The sequence below is a fragment of the Tachypleus tridentatus genome, chromosome 10 (genome assembly GCF_004210375.1).
Source record: "Tachypleus tridentatus isolate NWPU-2018 chromosome 10, ASM421037v1, whole genome shotgun sequence".
In the NCBI taxonomy this organism is placed as follows: domain Eukaryota; kingdom Metazoa; phylum Arthropoda; class Merostomata; order Xiphosura; family Limulidae; genus Tachypleus; species Tachypleus tridentatus.
Window position 1 is genome coordinate 83,335,186 of NC_134834.1, and position 18,901 is coordinate 83,354,086.

The 18,901-nt window shown below is 31.7% G+C and overlaps 1 protein-coding gene across 2 annotated transcripts in view; it reads left to right on the plus strand.

The window, feature by feature from the left end:
• The window catches only part of Cog2 (conserved oligomeric Golgi complex subunit 2), a 50,314-nt gene that overhangs the window by 24,402 nt on the left and 7,011 nt on the right, over nt 1-18,901 (plus strand). For both annotated transcript variants that reach the window (XM_076462486.1, XM_076462487.1), the window contains 8 exons: nt 251-511; nt 2,713-2,774; nt 3,768-3,934; nt 8,125-8,316; nt 10,007-10,082; nt 10,365-10,510; nt 12,544-12,680; nt 13,801-13,981. In XM_076462486.1, coding sequence (XP_076318601.1) covers nt 251-511; nt 2,713-2,774; nt 3,768-3,934; nt 8,125-8,316; nt 10,007-10,082; nt 10,365-10,510; nt 12,544-12,680; nt 13,801-13,981 — 1,222 coding nt within the window. The remainder of the gene's footprint in view (nt 1-250; nt 512-2,712; nt 2,775-3,767; nt 3,935-8,124; nt 8,317-10,006; nt 10,083-10,364; nt 10,511-12,543; nt 12,681-13,800; nt 13,982-18,901) is intronic.

Below are 18,901 nucleotides of genomic sequence, written 5' to 3' on the forward strand. Positions count from 1 at the left end.
CATTGACTTATTTAACACATTTAACTTAATTCATGTTATGTTTACAAAGTTCATTCTTCATAAGACGAGTCAAATGACTGATTGTTAATGTGGTGCTGAGCTTGTAATGTAATTTCTTTTTAACTTACAAGTATCTTCTTGCAGAATTTTAATCCAAGTTATTTCAAATTTGAACTTTAAAATGGGATAAGAATATGCTTCTTTACAATTGCAGAAGTTGTATTAAAGTTTGTTTTTTATTATTTTGTAGTGGAGAAGTAGTGAAAGGTTATGATTTTCTTGTTAATGCTGTCTGGCCCGAGATCATAACCTGTTTAGAAACCAGAGTCCACTTTATATTCCAAGCTGGTGACCCAAACAAGTTTCATGAGCGATACTCTGGAAGTATGACTCTTCTAGAAAAGTTTGAACAGATGTGTGGTTCACAGGCAGGCATTGAGAGATTACACCAGCACAAGTCTTATCACACTTTCATTGAAAAGTGGAATCTTCCAGTGTATTTCCAGGTTAGGTAAGTGTTAAGGAGAGGAAGAGGGAAAAGATAGAATGTTAACTATCAAGTATTAAAACTGTATCTATTATAAGAATGTATGAAAAAAATTGTTTTAGTCTAATAATCTATGGTTTTAGCTTAAATATCCAATCCCAAATGCAAATTATTGCACATATTACTTTGTAACATTGCTTGTATTCTTTAAGAATCATTACTTCAATAAGAAAAGATATTAAACAAATTATGCCTCACATTGACATTTGGTTAACAATGAATCTCTGAGTTAACCAAACCATGTGTGTAGTTTTTTTTGGTAACAAAATAGGGTGCACAAAACTTGGAATTTCAAAACAGTTGGAACATATGTAATTTTGGGATCAGTAGGACTTGATCTGAGGAGTCTTTCTGTGATTTTTTTTTTTGTGTGGATATAGTGCTTGTAGTGATTTTCTACCTCCCAAAAGTTAACCACTTTCAATGCTATGTTTGTGACTGTCTGCATCTTCTAACAATTCTGGAACATATCTGGTCTGTAGGTAGACATGGTTAACTTTGGTTGTTTGGCATTTTTATTAACACCAGTGGAAATTCTTTTCCAGCTTACCATCTCTGTGATTGGTATCATGTTATCCACCCACACCTATTGCTATGGTGGAACAATGAGCATTTTGTTACCTTATACTGTTCAAGTAAAACTTGAATTTGGTACTTCCAACCATGTGACCTCTAAGATGTATTCAATCATGACAAAATATCTGTCTAAATATTATAATATTTAGAATATTAAATATTCTTTAATTGAAAATATTTAACTGATTTGGTACTGTATTCATTATGTTTTATTACAAGATGTCTACAAAACTTGGATGGGTTCATGCTTTCTTTAGATATCACATCATAACACATAACATACTGAGGCTTTTGTTCATTTTCTAATCTGGCATAAGTAAAACTAAATACTGAATATTTGTCACAATATTTATGCCTTTTCTGTTTTGAATCATGCTTCAAAGTTCCAACATTTGAAACTGATACAGTTGGGTTATCATTTGTGTCAATGTGCTTGCACTTTGTAATTACACCATTTTTAAACCATAATTTTGTGGATAACTTAAAAAAAATGCCAAAACATTCTTGAAACAAAGTATAATTCCCTGTTACTAACATAAGTAGTAACTGTGTTGTTATTGTAATAACTTTTAAATGTGACACTAACATACGCACACTAGTGATGCATCAATCCAACTCTAAATCAATTACCTTGTTTTTTATGAACTTTTGCCATACGTGGTTTAGTTGACTTAGAGATTCTTTATTATGCAAATTTTCATCAATTATGCAGCAGCTAACATCAGGTTAAAACCAAGATTATTCAGAAAGTTTTGAGAAAAAAACTTAATGCCCAATAATTGAATATCCCCTATTCGAATTTGTTTGTGATTTATGTTTCATTGAATTGTGTTTTTAGTTGTACTTAAAGTTCCAAAACCAACAGGAAATGATCCATGTTGTTGAATTCTGTATTAGCAAAACTCTTAAATTTGAATAAAGCAATGCAGTAACTTTTTGTTAACCCATCTGATCTGATTTTGGGTAATTCATATTACTTCTTCCTCTGGTTACTTTCTTATTCTAATAATTAAAAACTGTGTAAGAAGTTAAAAAGGTGGCAGACTCTTTTGGTGTAAAACAAAATTTAACTTGTAAGGTTTTGATTAGGTTGCATGGTATTTTAAAACCACAAAGTTTCTGTTTTTTTGGATTTTGTTACAGTTATCAAAACACAATAATTTTATACTAGTGATCTGTTTACAATATTTTTATAAAAAATAACTACATCATTTAGGTTTATTTAACCCACTTTAAATGTTTTGTATATGCTAATCTGTGGATGTTTTATGGGTTTATTAATTTATTTACCTGCTGTCAGTGAATAAAATAAAGTTGAAAGGAAATTGGTTCCTAGATAATTGCCCTGAATGATAATATTTTAGGTGAGTTGAAATGAAAGCTAGACATTAGTTTTAAAAATCTTGAAGTAATAGTTTTATAACTTTTGAATATAAATTATTTTTGTAGAATTGATAAATTGCATATTACCATATAAAATATTAAGATTACTATAGCTTTAAATTGAGAAGCTAAACCTTTTGAACCAAGCAAATAAAGAAAGAAAATGCAAATATTTTTACATATACATTTTGCTATAAAACTTTCAGATTCCAGGAAATTGCAAAAGTTCTGGAAACAGCAATATTAACACCATTCAAGAAAACTGAAGGTATATAATAGCATGAAACTTGTTAGTTTGTTTGAAGTGATATGATACAAGAGAATATTTTAGTTGTAGTAAACACAGTATTGTGAGCTTAAACCTTAATTACACTGCACAACAATTTTTTTGAAAAGTTTTTGCTGATTGTAACAGGTACCTGGTGGGTATGCACAAATATAGTTTTGGTTTTGCCTCATCACGTAGGAACTCTGAGAAATAGACAGTTAACTGTTTACCAACAATAATGTATTCAATTGCGTTTATGTTTCTAATTCGCTATTAAGTTCAACATAATTAAAAGTGTTTTGCTCCTGATTTTCATTTGTATTCGATGTCCAGTGCATCACGTTGCAGTGTCCAACAGTAGTCAGCAAGCATTGATGTATTCCAGTTGCCCTGATATCATTTTTCCATTGTAGCAATGTCCTGGTGAAACTAAAGATTTAAATGAAACGGTACACGATGGGCAAATTTGGATGTGATTTTCGTGATCAGCAGCCAAAAATCTATAAGGAACACCCAACAGTGTTCAAGAAGCAAAAACTTTGTTGTGCAGTGTTATCAAAGTATTTTTTAACAAGTTTATAGAAGTAACGTGTTGAAACACACATTGCAGTGTAGAGATGCACAACAGTGGAAGTGATTGCATTGGTGCAAAGCAGTTATAAACATTACATCAGTTGAGATTTGAGCAACCTTATATATTATTGTTGTGCTCCTTATTTTAAGAACATTGTATTAACTTTCTATTAAAAATGCTATAGTATTATAAGTTTACAATTTTTTTGGAATGAGTAATATAATAAGTGCAGATTTTTGATAGATGTGTTCTATATATGTTAGTGAAATTAAACAATTAAAAAATAAAACTAAATGACTTTTATCTGTTGTCTTTAGCTGAATTGGTGTACAGCATTTTTATAATTTTATTTAATGATACTAAAAACATGTATTAGTGATGTCAACACACTCTAACTCTGATATTCATTCTTTTCATAGCAAAATCTGTTTTTAACCTTTACATTACCTGTCAACTATGGAACGCAGTCCAACGCTGCTGGGCAAATAATGTTTATCTAGCAGTACTCTGTCATCGATTCTGGAAGCTAACCTTGCAGTTAATTTCACGTTATAACATTTGGGCCTACCAATTAATACACAAAGAAGTGAGTTTTTTTAATGAAATATAACTCATCAGTTTAACTTAAAATAGTAGTCTCTAATGTTCATTCTCTAAAACATGTATTACTCTTAGATACAGATCATTTTAACTATACCTCTTACTTTCCAAAATTCTGCATTAACAAAAAAAGATTGCTTTAACTAGATTTCTAATTTTTTTTGATAGATACTCTAATAAAACAGTGTTTTTGTTGTTGTATAAGAATTACAGTCATTGGTTAACTGGTAATGTTCATTAAATGTATTCAGATATAATTGTGTAATAATAATATTTATAATTAAAGAAAATACTACAGTCTGAAATACAGCTTGAAAATTTATTTATACAATGGTAAAATTAATGATCAAAACAAATGAAAGAATATCTGGCTAGTTTGATTTAAGATCCTAGACAGTGAGAAGAATTTACTTTTACAAATGCTCAGTAAAGTTTCAGTAGGTTTTCCACCTATTTGCCAAGTAGTGTGATTTTCTTAAAATAATTTGGAATAAATAAAATACATTATTCATTTAATGTTACCTAATTTTAAAAAGGAACAAGGAAACATTCTAGAAAATGTTTTCAAAGGAATCTGAAGATATTTTCATCAAGAATAATTGTTTTGAGTGTACTCTTTTTTATGTCCGAATTTTTATTTAATAGTACTGGAAATAGTTTGAAATTAAAAAAATTGCTAACTATGTAGTTTAATATGTTTTTTTAATATTCCAAAAATAAAACTGTTCAATAAAAATCAACTACTAAATGTAGTTTTTAAGATTTAAATTATTTTAACATACTTACATTTCATTCTTAAAACCAGAAACTACTACAGTCCTGTGCAAAAATGTTAGGACAAGAGAATATTTTGTCATTCTTTCCATTTAATGGAGCTAGTTCTTCCATGTCATTACAGAGTGTAAATTTCAACACTATAGTAATGTTTTCCTGATCTCTATTGACAATTGAAAGAGCCAGCGTAAGAATACATATCATTCTTTAGAATTCCCATATACTTGTACCAAGGGTACATCATAAAGATTCTGCTTGAATGAACATACTGATACAAAATATTAGGGTCTAAAATAACTGTCATAGTAATCAGTGTCTTAACTATGAAGAAAGAGATCAACAAGGAGCTAGCATATGGTATTGGTATATGCTAGAAGAAATTAATTTAATAGCACTCAAAAAATTAACCTTGATAAAAACAGTATTTAACACTATTTATTATTTATTAAGTTTTGCTGTCTTGCTGTGGCTTAAAAAGCATATAGAATTGTCAGTAGAAAAAAGAATTCACATAAAAGATTTACACGATGCAAGTTGGACTCTGAAAAATTGCTGCAGACTTAAAATGCTCTTCAAACACTGTCAAGTGTACCTCAGCTTGTGAGACCAAGACAGATAAATTTGAAAATGTGAAGGGAAGAGACAGAACACCTAAACTCAGTGGTAATAATGATAAGTATCTTTGTTTATGCAGTCTTTGGGATACAGAAGGAAGGCTGCCACTGATCTCAAGCATGAAATAAACATCCATTTACTAAATAACAGAAAAGTGTCCAGATCTACAGTATCAATAAGACTCATCAAGAATTGAAAATTTGGTCATGTAGCGGTTAAAAAAACCTTTACTTCAGTATCCAAGTATTGTCAAGAGACTGAAATTTGATAAAATGTACAAAAACTGGCCTACTGATGATTAGAAAAGGGTATTATAGATGGATAAGTCCAAGTTTGAAATATCTGGTTCAAAGTGTAGGTTGTACATCCAGCAGAAGAAAGATGAAAGATACCTCAATGCATAGCACCTACAGTGAAGCATGGAGGGGACTATGTGATGGTTTGGGGGTGTTTTTTTTCTGCTGAGGTAACAAGAAATATTTGCAAAATAGAGGGAATAATGGACCGATGCAAGTACCATGAGATACTGATCCCTCATGGTATACTTGGTAGTTTGTGTTTTTTTGGTAAAGGATTCTACTATCAAGAAAATAATTACCACAAACACTCATCCTATGTAAAAATTACCTAGCTAAGAAAGAAACTTTTGGGATAGCTTAATTGAACCAATGGTCTCATACAGCCCCAATCTCGACCCAGTTGAACAAATCTGAGATTTGATAAATCAAAAACTTAACAAATCAAAAGTCACTTCCAAAGATACTTCGTGCAGTATATTAAAGATGTTTGGAGTAAAACCACAAAGTTACTTTGATTAATTATGTTGTAACAATGTCTGAAAGACTGCCTGTAATTATTAAAGCAAAAGGAAGACACAAAATATTTACTATTTACTGAACTCAAGCACTTCTTCTGAGTTTCTGTTGTACTAGAAATGAATATTAATAAAATTTTGATGTTTTGCCTTTGATTTACCTTCTATTGTTCTTTGAAAATAACCTGAAATATAATTTTTGGTTTTGTCCAAAGATGTTTGCATAGTACTGTATATGTTTAAAATTTTTTTACCATTTCTCTTACATTTTACATTAGGATGTAGATGTGGTTTGTTTTGTAACTGATAAAGAGCCAGTTCAGGGTTTACAATGTTATCCTCTTTTTATTGTTTTTTTCTCAACTGTAATTAATCAGAAGCATTTATAATATTAAGAACAACTTTTAATATATACATTGAATGTGCTAATGAGCATATTATGTGATTTGAAATAATTAAACTTGTACACTGTGAATAAACAGCATTTTAACTCGAAGATTGTTTTGGAGGTTTCCACGAAGATTTCAGTTTCTACATTTTTGTAATCTGTAGGTGGAAACTTATATCTCCAAGTATTCTTTTAAGAGTCTCATTGTTCTGGTGTACTGTGTAATATGTTCCATCAAATAGGATTTTCGTGTAAATAACATAACAGGTAACAAGGCATCTACTGTAAACCCACATACCTGAAAAAGTTACAGTAACTTTGCCAAATATCATTTAAATTTGATAAACTAGCTTCTTATATCTTTTAGAAAATTAGAAAAATGTCTGTGACTGATGAATATTCATTTGATAAGAACATATAGGGCACTTTTTTATGGTGTACACTTCTTTACAAATAAATATACACAGTGGATGTCATCAGTCATTCCTTATGATGTTAGTAAAATATTTCTTAAGCACGTAGAATTCTAATTACAAATGGTGTTTGCATGAAAAAATTTTCAATAAAGTTTATAGCATGTCACTAATTCTTCACCTGCAGTATTGTTATAACAAAACTAACATTTGTAGGCAGTCATGACTTAGCACTGTAATAAAAGTGTGTTATTTTATCTGTCTATGTGTGTAAATTCTCCATTATTTTTCATTTCTTTTAAAGTTCTTTTTTGGTTGTTTTATCAAAACTTGAAATGTGAAATATTTAGGGGTGGCATAGCTCAGCAGTTAGTGCTTTGAACTAATAGTCAGAATATTGTGGGTTTGAGGCTTGATCATGATGTTTTATTGTGTTCTTCAGCAAGACACCTTACCCCAGTTATTACCAAACTACATAACAGGTACCAGCAGGTAGCTGAGGTTTAGCATATGATGGGCTGGCAACCCATTCAGGGGAATTGTATTACCATTATATTATCTGCTACTGAAGCCAGAAATTAGAACTAGTTTATATGAACTCCCAAGGTGTAGGATGAATTTGATTACGTGGTGTGAGATCTTTGTAAGGAAGTTATGAAAAACTAACTATGCTGCTATGATTTATATTTCATAATGTATATGAAAAACTATGCTGCTATGATTTATATTTCATAATGTATATGAAAAACTATGCTGCTATGATTTATATTTCATAATGTATATGAAAAACTATGCTGCTATGATTTATATTTCATAATGTATATGAAAAACTATGCTGCTATGATTTATATTTCATAATGTATATGAAAAACTATGCTGCTATGATTTATATTTCATAATGTATATGAAAAACTATGCTGCTATGATTTATATTTCATAATGTATTAACTTGAATTTTTTTTTGTAATAATCTATCTCTTTTCAGACTATTAAATTAACTATCTTATGTGGTAATTATTTACGTATCATGGTAGTATCATTCAAATCACTATGATAAATTTTTCTTTGATTTGTATATGAAATTTATTTCTAGTTTACTGTATGAAAGAACATTTTTATAGTGTTATTATTAGCCTCTTTAGACGAAATTTAAAATTGCAGTTTTATTTTAGCACTCCATAGCTACAGAGGAATTGAAGCTGTCTGATGAGAACTTGAAAATAGTCCCGTCTAGTTCAACTGGAGAAGCAAGAAATGGCAGGAACCTTATGAACGGACCTAATTTTAGTTCTACAGATTCTAGAAGGCTTGAAGTCTCCAAATTAGTTCTCCTAGTCAGTGATATTGTACATGTTCAAAATGAGGTACAGATACTTAGTGTCTTTTTTTTAAAGTAATATTTTACCTTTATTTTGTTTCATTGTTATTGTTTTTGTGTCTTCCAGTGACTTTTCTCATTTTCCCATTAGTAAGACATGGTTCAAAGGGCAATAAAACAATAAACATTGGGCATAAATAGATGTATACTGTTTCATGTTTAAAGCTATTTAGGATAAACAAATAGACTTTCATGTTAATTTGAAATTCTTCTAGAAAAAAAATTTATTTAGATTTATTTCAGTTTTTTTTTTTGGTGGTTATGAAATCAATCAAATTGTCCAACTTTATATAAGAGTTAGGGAAGAGAGAATAACAGATAAAATATAAAGTTTTACTGAAAAAAAGTTTGAATTTTACTTATTAGATTTTAGAGATTACATAAATGAAATTTCTGACTTTTAAGACAAAGAAAATTATTGTTAATCTTACCATGAAAATCACTTTGCACTCGGACTAGTTGAAAGGCCCAGTATATTCAAAACAAATCGTTTGTGAAAATACTTCATCAAAAAAATCTGTTTTTTATGTACAAATGACTGTAATGTTTACTGAAAGTATGCCACACTTTGTGAAGATACTATGTTGAAAGTTGTTATATGGAAACAATAATGAATACAAAATGATTACAAACTTGGTTAATCTAACTGACCTTGTGGTGGGAGAGTTACATCCTTAACTGTTGAAGATTAGTGACATTTGTAGTAATATTACATGCTCTTGCAGAGTATTGAGCATCTCATCTCACAATACTTGAAAAGTGTTTAAAACTACTCTTGATATAAATGGAAAGTAACTTATGATTGGCTTTATAAGTATATAGGTACTTTTTCTTTAAACAAATATTCCAAAATGTGTGAAGCAATAGACACTGAGTAAAATAATATGTTGAAATAACCTATCATTGAAGAGTAGTTTCTAAGTCTTAGAAATATTTTATATAGAACTGTATCCTGGTTACTTCTCATATTTTGAATTGAGACGATTAAAGATTTATTAGAGATTTTCTTGCTTTCACAGTTATGACAAAAGTATTAATTTGGTATTATCTAATAATACTCTGGCATTGTTTTTGTTTTTTGATGTGATAGATTTAAGTCTAAGCCGCTAGTATTCATGACAATACGAAATTGTTGTTAGTACAAAGTGTTTGTTCTGTTAATTCTGTTTTTATAAATGGAAGTTTGTGCTTGTAAATATTAAAAGTAGCATACAAAGTTCATTTTGAAATTGGTGTTAAATATTTACTTAGCATTTAATAATTTACATGTGTATCAATATTGTTTTGTTTTATGTTGTTACTATTATTTAGTATTGATTTAAATAGTATTGTTTTCTGAACCATACTTCAGAATTAAAAATACTGAAATGAGTTCTTCACTTTTAAACCTACTTCAAGAAGTTTCAGTTGCTGAAGTTTGTTAAATTATGATTTCACTGCAAGCTACAAGAGGTTTTACGAGCATATAAAAAGTATTTAAATTGTTATAGCAAGGGTCTTATATTGATATGACCTCATCATATCAATGAACAGTATACAAGTTAAAATAATATTGTTTTCAAGTTTTATATATTATAAAGCTTGAAGATACCTGATTAGTTTATCAGATTTTAACCATTCTTCCAAATTTATCTCTTCAAAACAAAGTATATCATGTTTTTTGTGTTTTTTTTCAGGTGCCTTTACTGTTTGACAATGTAATTTTGCCACATTTCCAACACCATAAACTTCTAAATGTTACAAAACTGCAAGGTAAAATTGAGTTGTATTGTTCAGAATCAAATGTAAGTAAACAGTGTAAATTATCTGTATGGGTTAATATTATAATTGTTTCATAGTTGAGTATTTTTTTTTGTTATTAATGAAAGTATTAATACTTATAAATAGTATAGCATTTTATTTACCTTTGGTATTGCAGTTTCATTTTTCTCATCTTGAGTGTAATGAGTACAAGTCGATATTTAAAACATGTTAAGTTTCTCCATTCAATAACTTCTTACTAAACGTTTTTCTTTTTTAAATTATTTTCTGCAGAAACTATAAAAGAAACAATTGACCAGCTTAAAGAACTCCCACCTAAGATTGGGGAACTAGTCGTGAATGACATTGTGTCTCAATGTCTCCAACATCTTCGTATGGTCAGTGAAATTCCAAGACTTTACAGGAAAACAAACAGAGATGTATGTAGCTTTTATTTGAGGGAAAATTAATTGTTATGGGTTTACATATGTCCAGTTTTATAATGACATTTTGTTACTCTTACCACTGTAAAATAGAATGGGCTGTCTTAGCATGCTTAGTTGGGAATCTGAGGGTTCATGGTTTATGTCCCATTGCCACAGAAGTGTGCTTCACACACTGAGGTCGTGGGTGCACTATAAGATGATGGTCAACTCTTATTATTCAGTCATACAAGAACAGCCAAAGAGTTGGTATTGATTGCTATTGACTAGCTGCTCTTGCCCTTGTCTATCAGTTTAAAATTTGGACAACTATGCTGAACATTTTTAAAAAACAAACCAGCTATCTTAACATTTAGCTTTTATGGTTAGATTGTTAAAGGTAAATTGAACAATCTAACAGTATTTTTGAAAATGTTTTATGGATTTTTGAATCTCATTTAACTTTTATCTTGCTACATAATGTATTTTGAGTTTAATATTAGCTCTCAGTAATTACCATAGATCTTGTACACAACTAGCTTAGAACTGCATTTTTAAGACAGGTGAGTAAATTTGTACTAAACATTTTTGTGTTTAATTTTACATACACATTTAAAAATGTATAGAGGTAATAAAAATCAACAACTTGAAAATAATTTTATTGTCAAAAGTGGCTGTCAAGTTTGTTAAGCTCATGACAATCTTATGGGGTTAAGCCATGCAGCTGGACTAGTATAACCTCACATTATGGTCATGTTATAGCATAAAACATACCTACTAATCAATGATAATCATTTGTTCATTCCTTAAGTTAATCAGATTATTTCTTATTAACCATAAATTTTTTGAATATGTTTCACCTCATTGTGAACGTTGTTGCTACAAGTACGTTTTCTCAGGAGCTTAAAATCTAAGTATGTGAAGGTTTTTCAAAGTGAGAAAATACACATATATCTGATCTGTTATCAGTTCGTAGCTTTAGGTTTTATAAGTGCTCTCAATATCCATTCTTTGTGTGCTAATAATTTGCTGATCCTAAACATTTTTGTGACTGGCTTGATTATATATCGTAGCTAAAAAATATGGGATACATAATGGCACCTGTAACTTCAGTGTATAGCATAAATTTGACCATATAGAATTGTTCACCTTGTAAATAGATTGATCCAAGTTTGAGTGTAGTTAAGTAATTCTTGTTTTTACTGTAATTTGATATCCTTGTTTTCATTGTTGTTGGTTGGACAAAGCAAGTTTTCTATATCTTTAAAAGGAATTACATAACATAGGTTGCTGAAACAGAAAGTGGTGTTACTTATAATTTAGTATCATAAATGACCACAGTATCATCAGCATTATAAAACTGAAAAAATGTAAAGCTTAGATGCTGAATGTTTCTTTTTATACAACGTGTACTTTTCTTTAGCAATATAACAGATTATGATAATTGTCACGTATATTTGAGGTAGTTACTATGATATTCAGGATATTATTTAACCCTTCATGAGCAGTTAAAATTAAAGAAATGATAGTTGCTAAGTTTAAGTTAAAATCATAATATAATTAACACTTCACATTTTTAGATAGTGTGTAAAATGACATTTCCTTTGGAAAAGTTATTTTCCTGCCTATATGTTTAAGGCAAAATAATACCAATTCATAAAATATAACATAATTCTAATATTGGGAAGTCAAACATTGTTTGAATGTCATACAGTATTACTCCTGCATGAACTTTATTCATGTACGTTGCTTGAATGTGTATACTACATTGACAAGTATGAAACTGATGCTTCTCGGTGAAAGATGGATTAGACTGAAATTGGATTTATCGGAACGTCATACACAAAAGCTGGAGTTGCTGAGAGAATATTACAAAAAGTTTCAGTAAACATAAAAATTCAATATTTCTTAATTATGGAAAGCAGGCCCACTCAATATTACCACATTTCTTTCCTAGGGTATTGAAATATAGAATAAAACTGGTTTTCAAACTACTTGACCTTTGTTTGCGTGAATTCTACAGTTACAGTTTTACATCTTATGCTTTTTAGGTGCCAACCAAACCTTCTACCTACATTCAGGTGGTGTTAAAACCTTTAGAGACATTTCAAAATGACCACAAGGATATTTTGGCTAGTTCTTGGCTAACTGAGTGGACAAAGGCTATCCTTGACAAACTGACAACCAAGTAAGCTCTTACTTTCTCAAATATTATCACAGAAAGATTTCTTGTCTTTAAACCAAGTATTAATGAATTATGTTTATGAATCTGAAAAACAAATTGTTCTAAAACACAAAACTAATTTTCTCTGTGTTTGTGTGATGGTAAAATAACATTTTATAATATGTACATTGTAATATCTTCTATGAAAGCGATACTTAAGTTTTGTAATTCCAAAAGGAATGCTTTGATAAAAAGAGCCATTTTCCCTACTTTACCCTACTAGGTCACAGTAACAAAATTTTATTAATAGAGTTTATTTTCAAATGCTTTTGAAAAACAGAAGAGCCTTGTTTTATACCTCTACTGATAGCAACATTTCTCACCTATTAGAATTTGTTTTCTGTATCTATACACAGTTACTCAGTATAGGCTTATTGAGGGTTAGTATCAAAGGTATTACAATGATGTTACAGTCTGTAACTTGTAAGGTACCTTTTAAGGTGATTTACAGCTTAATCGTTACAGAATTTTCAACTGCATGTGTGCAAGAAGCAAGACATTTGGTATTTATTTAAAAAGTAAAGTAGTTATCATAGTGGGTATGAAAGTAAGAGTGTGATCTATACTATACTGTTTGCTGTTGCTGTTCATGTGAGTTCAGCTAGAAATTTCAGACTACATGTTTTTTCCTCAGTAAAATACTTTTCAAGTGAAATTGTGAAACATAAGTATGCTGCCGAGATAGTTTACCTGAAATTACTCATCTTTAGATGTCACATCAGCAATCGTATCTTTTTTTACTTATTTAAAATTTTTACAAGAATTGTTTCAGTAATCTTGCTTTTTCCTATATGTTCTCCAACAGCATAACAAAAATGCTCTGAATTGTTACTTCTGTATTATGTAATTATTAATGCAAGTTGTTAAAACTCTGGTATGGTGCATATCTCAAACATTTTTGTTATTTTTGGAAATGGTATTGGTTCATTTGCCAACTGGGAAAATTTAATTAATTGCAAAGAAATCATAAAGAAAACATTAAGTGTGTTTCAATAAATAAACCAGTAGATGAAGATGTTTTAAAACTATTACATTAAAAATAGATGAATACTACTTTTTTATTTGACTCGATCTTATTGTTTAGGTACTTCAGGTTAACAAGTGATGTCTTGGATACATTAAGAAAAATGGATAAAAGCCTCAAGCAACTAAAGAGAATTAGAGACAAGGGAGCTGGTGAGAGTCGTAACAACAGCAGTGGAGTATCAGACGAGGACAAAATCCATCTTCAGCTCTGGTTAGATGTAGAAAATTATGGGCAGCAGGTAAATCATGGAAATTTCTGAGCATTTAGAAGAAGGCTTTACATTTTAATATTGTACAAGTCCATATGATTAATGAGCATTAATGCTAGAATATTTCCCTATCAAATGTGCATAACTTCAAATAACAAATACACATGAAATCTGTGGTGGTGTTTAAGCATGTTTTAGAAGCATTTGTGCATATGCTGGTATTTTAATAATTCAATGTTTTATGCTACATTAGCATATTTCAATAAGAAAACAAACTTTTTTGAGTGTTCAATACTATGCCATATCTTATTTCAGTGCTGATTTAAATTATTTTATTTATTCTTTAACCATTGTTTATTGTTTGTTTTTTTGGAAAACGTTTTGACAAGATTCTTAAACTTTAAGTGTGTACAAGTAATGCTTTTTTTAAATACAATATTACAAAAAAATTTGAAATTCTTTACTTTTTTCTTGGTAAGCACAACATAAGCAATGATATTAAAATACACTTTCAGTTTTATTCTTATAAATTATGTTTATTAAATCTAATTAATACATATAATGGAATATAATTATATTGTTTGGAAGCAGTTTCAAAATGGTTTGTAGTTGTAAGAAAGTATATGAACATGTGTAGCTTCTGCTCATAATTTCCATGTTTTGATGTTTGATATCCAGTTCTTGATTTTTCCCTCATCCTTACTTAATGAAACCAACTGGTATGTCATAATTGAATATAATTATTACTGCTCGAATTACATTTTATGCTCAACTTTGTATATGTGGTGACTGAATATTGAAGGAACTGTTTAAGAAATATTCAAAATTAGTCAACAAAAGCAAATTATAATTCTGATACAATACATAATTCATCTCACAAGATTAACTATTCCCATTCAGTGCTGTCCTCTGTATGCAAACTTTTCTTTATGCATGCCGCAAGCCTTTTATTCCCTATTGTTGGAATTACAAGATTACAGCATGTGTCTCATTCAAGTCATTAAGGGTCACTGTGACTCCCTATACACTCCTCTACCAAACTATCACTCAAAAGTTTGGCAGCACTGGAGTTTGGATGTGATTTTTTTTTTATGTGTGATGTTACTTGTTAGACTTTGTTTTCCCCATGAAGTGGTTCTTTTTCAACTTAATTAGCTTTCATTCAACCTTTTTCTTATATTAGTATTTATCAGTTAATTCTTGTTGCTTTAATTCTGCACTCTAATTTGATGAACTTTCTGTGACAATGAATTCTGAAGTTAACATCACCATTTCAGGGATTACACCAGTAACCACTGTTTACACTCTGGCCTCAGGTGCAGCCAATCTGACAGTGAATTTATTTGTTTTTCTATTTTGTGACATTCCATAAGGTAGATTCTTTTACGTGGTAATGGGACCTCTCAGGGTAGGTTCTTTATTTTCAGTTCACCTTCTCTGGGATCTGAATATCCACCCATGTGTTTGCTGTATGTGACGATATGTGAAGGGGAAGAGAGTTTCCTGGTGTTTGAGTCTAATCCCAACACACCACTTGGGCCTTGAATTCCTGTAGATGGGTAGCCTCAGGATGGCCTTCTAGGGTCAATCTGCTGGTCCTGTTTGGCCAGGGTCAACTGAGTACCAGTGTTGGATATTCTCAATGGGTGTTTGGATATAGTGCTGTAGCATCCTTTTTTAACATTGTAGTACATCCCCTAGTAAGACTTCATGGTGGGTGAGTCAGTGGACACTGAATCTTTCTTCTTTTATTATGGATATTATAAAACCTCAAAAAATATAATAATTAAAATATATAAAGGCCATGAGGATTATATCCATTGAGGTTTCTTCCTATGCTACTATGGATTCCTTACGAGGAGTAGTTATCATTGAGAGATGTGAAGAACATCACTGAGTCGGACATTTTTACTGGTTTCTCAAACCGAGGAGTTTCTGCAGTGAGACACATTGCCATTCATAAGGATACAATTATAGTGCCCACCAATGTTCTAATTTTGATGTTTACATCACCACAGCTGCCTGCCACTGTCAAGGAGGATTATTTGAACTGTAAAGTATGGCTATATATTCCCAATCCTCTTACATGTTTCCAGTGCCAACGATTTAGCCATTCAAAGACATCTTGTCGTGGTTCTGTTGCATGTTGCTGTGGCAAAGACAACAACACACATGAGTGTGAACTGGATCCTCACTGCATCAAATGTGGTGTTTTGCACACCCTTCTTACTTTTGTTCTGGTCCTAGGCAGGTGGAAGTGAAAGACATAGGGCATGTGACAATGGTTAACATTTTTTATCCTGAGGCTTGGAAGCTATGATCCTCAACTCCATATCAGATGAATGTTGCTGCACTGCTACAATGGAAGTACAGGCAGATCTTTTCATGTCTCCAACAGAGTCATTCTCAAACTATGTGAAAAGTCTTTTTGCCCTCTTCATGCCCTTTGTTCTTGCCATTCCTTCCAGTGACTGCACAAGCCAATTTCCTTCAGTATCAATGTCTTGCATCTGCTTGGGTTCATCTTCTTCAATCCCAAAGTGTAGAACAATTATTTGTTCATGCCCTCAGTCACTAGAATTAATGACCACTGATAGAGACCTGCTCACTTGACCCAGGGAGGTTAACAGTCCTCCTTCTAATAAAGAAAAATGGTGTGGTCATGAACTGAAGGGTCCTCCTCTGGTTCTCCTCCACCTAAGTAGACAATGGTCACTTTGATACAGTGGAATCATCAAGAATTCTGTTATAATCTGGATGACATCAAGGTCTTGATTATTCCTATCATCCTATGTGTCTTTTCTTTCAGGAAACATTTCTGAAACCTGCCAGTACAGTCATCTTTTCGCAATTTTTATTATACTGGAATTATGAGTTGTGTGATGGTTAAATGCATGGAAGAGTAGCACTGCCCACTCTGTCTTTGCCACTCAATACACCCTTGGTAGCTATAGCCATCTGGGTTTTTTTGGGTCATATCATTGCTGTTTGTTCTCTCTACCTGTCTCATAGAGAGACTTACGATCAGCCAGACCTTGACGCTATCATTGTCATCTCCCTTTTTAATCTTGGGAGACTTTAATGGACACAATTCCTTTGTGGTGGTGGTGTTGTTTATTTTTATAGAAGGGGTCATTCTGTGTAGCATATGCTCTTGGATCACGACCTTTCTCTCTTCAGTACTGGTTCCTGTACTTATTTTCATGCACCAAGTCAGTTTGTTACTGCATTGATCTCTATCTGCTCCACTTTACTTTTCTCTTGCTTTTTGTGGAGGATTGATGGTGACCTGTGGAGCAGTGGTCATATTCTTATCATTTTGAGGGAGATTGGCTATGGTCTACAAACTAAGTCTGCATGCTTTGGTGGAAGTTGAACCAGACCAACTGGGTTTCTATCACCACTTGCTTGGAAGTTGATTCTGCCATCATCTGTTTGCCACAGATAGGTGACGGTATAGTAGCAATGACTGAGTGTATTGTTCAGCCATCTGGTCAGTCTATTATTTCTAAAACTTCAATACGTTTTCTACAGTATCCTCATCTTTGGTGGAGTCTCATATGCCCTGAGGCATGGAAGGCTCAAAAATTGGCCTGGGATACCTTTCATAGGCATCCTATTCTTTCAAACCTCATTACTTTCCAACAGGTCCATGTCCATGCTCAGCAGGTTAGATGTCAAAGCTAAAAGGAATCATGGATCAAGTTCACAACTAGTATCTCTTCTATCACCATTTCCAAACTTGTGGGGCAAGATTTGGTCAGTGAGAGGTATACTTTCCATTCTTTTTTTATCTTGCTTTCCATGGCCAGGAAGTTGTTGATGCTCAAAGCATCACTGGTACTCTGAGCAAGAAATTGTGCATCCAGTACTTTTTTTCTTCTCCCATCTTCAGGTAAAGCAATCCCCTCTTTTCTTTTGGGTTAATCATCTCTACAACTATAGTTGCCTCTTCACACTGGGAACTGAAACTTGCTTTTTGTCATTATATTAATACATCAGTTCAATGTGAGATGCTGCATTATTTTTTTCCTAACTCTCTTGCTATTCTACTGATTGTTTTTAGCCAGATCTAGCAGCAAAGTTTTTTCTGATGCTTGATGCCAGGCTATTATCATCCAATTGCTTTGACTAACTGTCTCTGAAAGGTCATAGAAAGGATGGTTATTGCTCATCTTGTTTGATTTCTGAATCAAACAAACTCTTTTTTGCTTACCCAGTGTGGGTTCTGTTAACATCACTCTACTGTAAACCACCTGATTTGACTTGTAACATTGATCAGGGAAGCATTTCTAAAGAGAGAACATCTTTCCAGGTTTTTTAACCCTGAGAAGACTTACGATGCTATGTGAATGTATAACATTTTGTGGGACCTCCACTCCTATGGGGTTGTATGGCCGTAAACCCATCTCTATTTGGAACTTTATTGGACAGGTGATTCCAAGTCAACGTGGGTTTTACACTTTCATGTTTGGTGTTTTTTTTCTCCACAGGATCTTGGAGTCTCTCATAGATGTATCTTGAGTCTCACACTTTTCAATATCAAGATCAATGCTATTATTAAACAGCTTTCTTCCACTGTTGCAAATGAGTTCTATGTCAATGCTCATCAAGACATGAGATCTCATGTCAATCATCAAACATGAAGTTTAATAAACAGCAGTTTCAGACTGCCCTGAATTGCTCAATGAAGTGGACCACAGGAAATGGTTTTACCGTTTCTTTCTTTAAAATCGTGTATGCATTTTTAACCACCAGCAGGATATACACTTTGATTCTGAGCTCCGTCTTGGTGATGTTCTTCCCATGGTCCCTGATGCAAAGTTCTTTGGGCTTATCTTTGACCATAAGCTTACTTTCACTCCTCACATCAGGCAGCTATGTGTTTCTTATACACCTTATCCTTCCTTATTGCATGAACAGTGTTTCCAGCCCTGGCTTTCGTCTGGT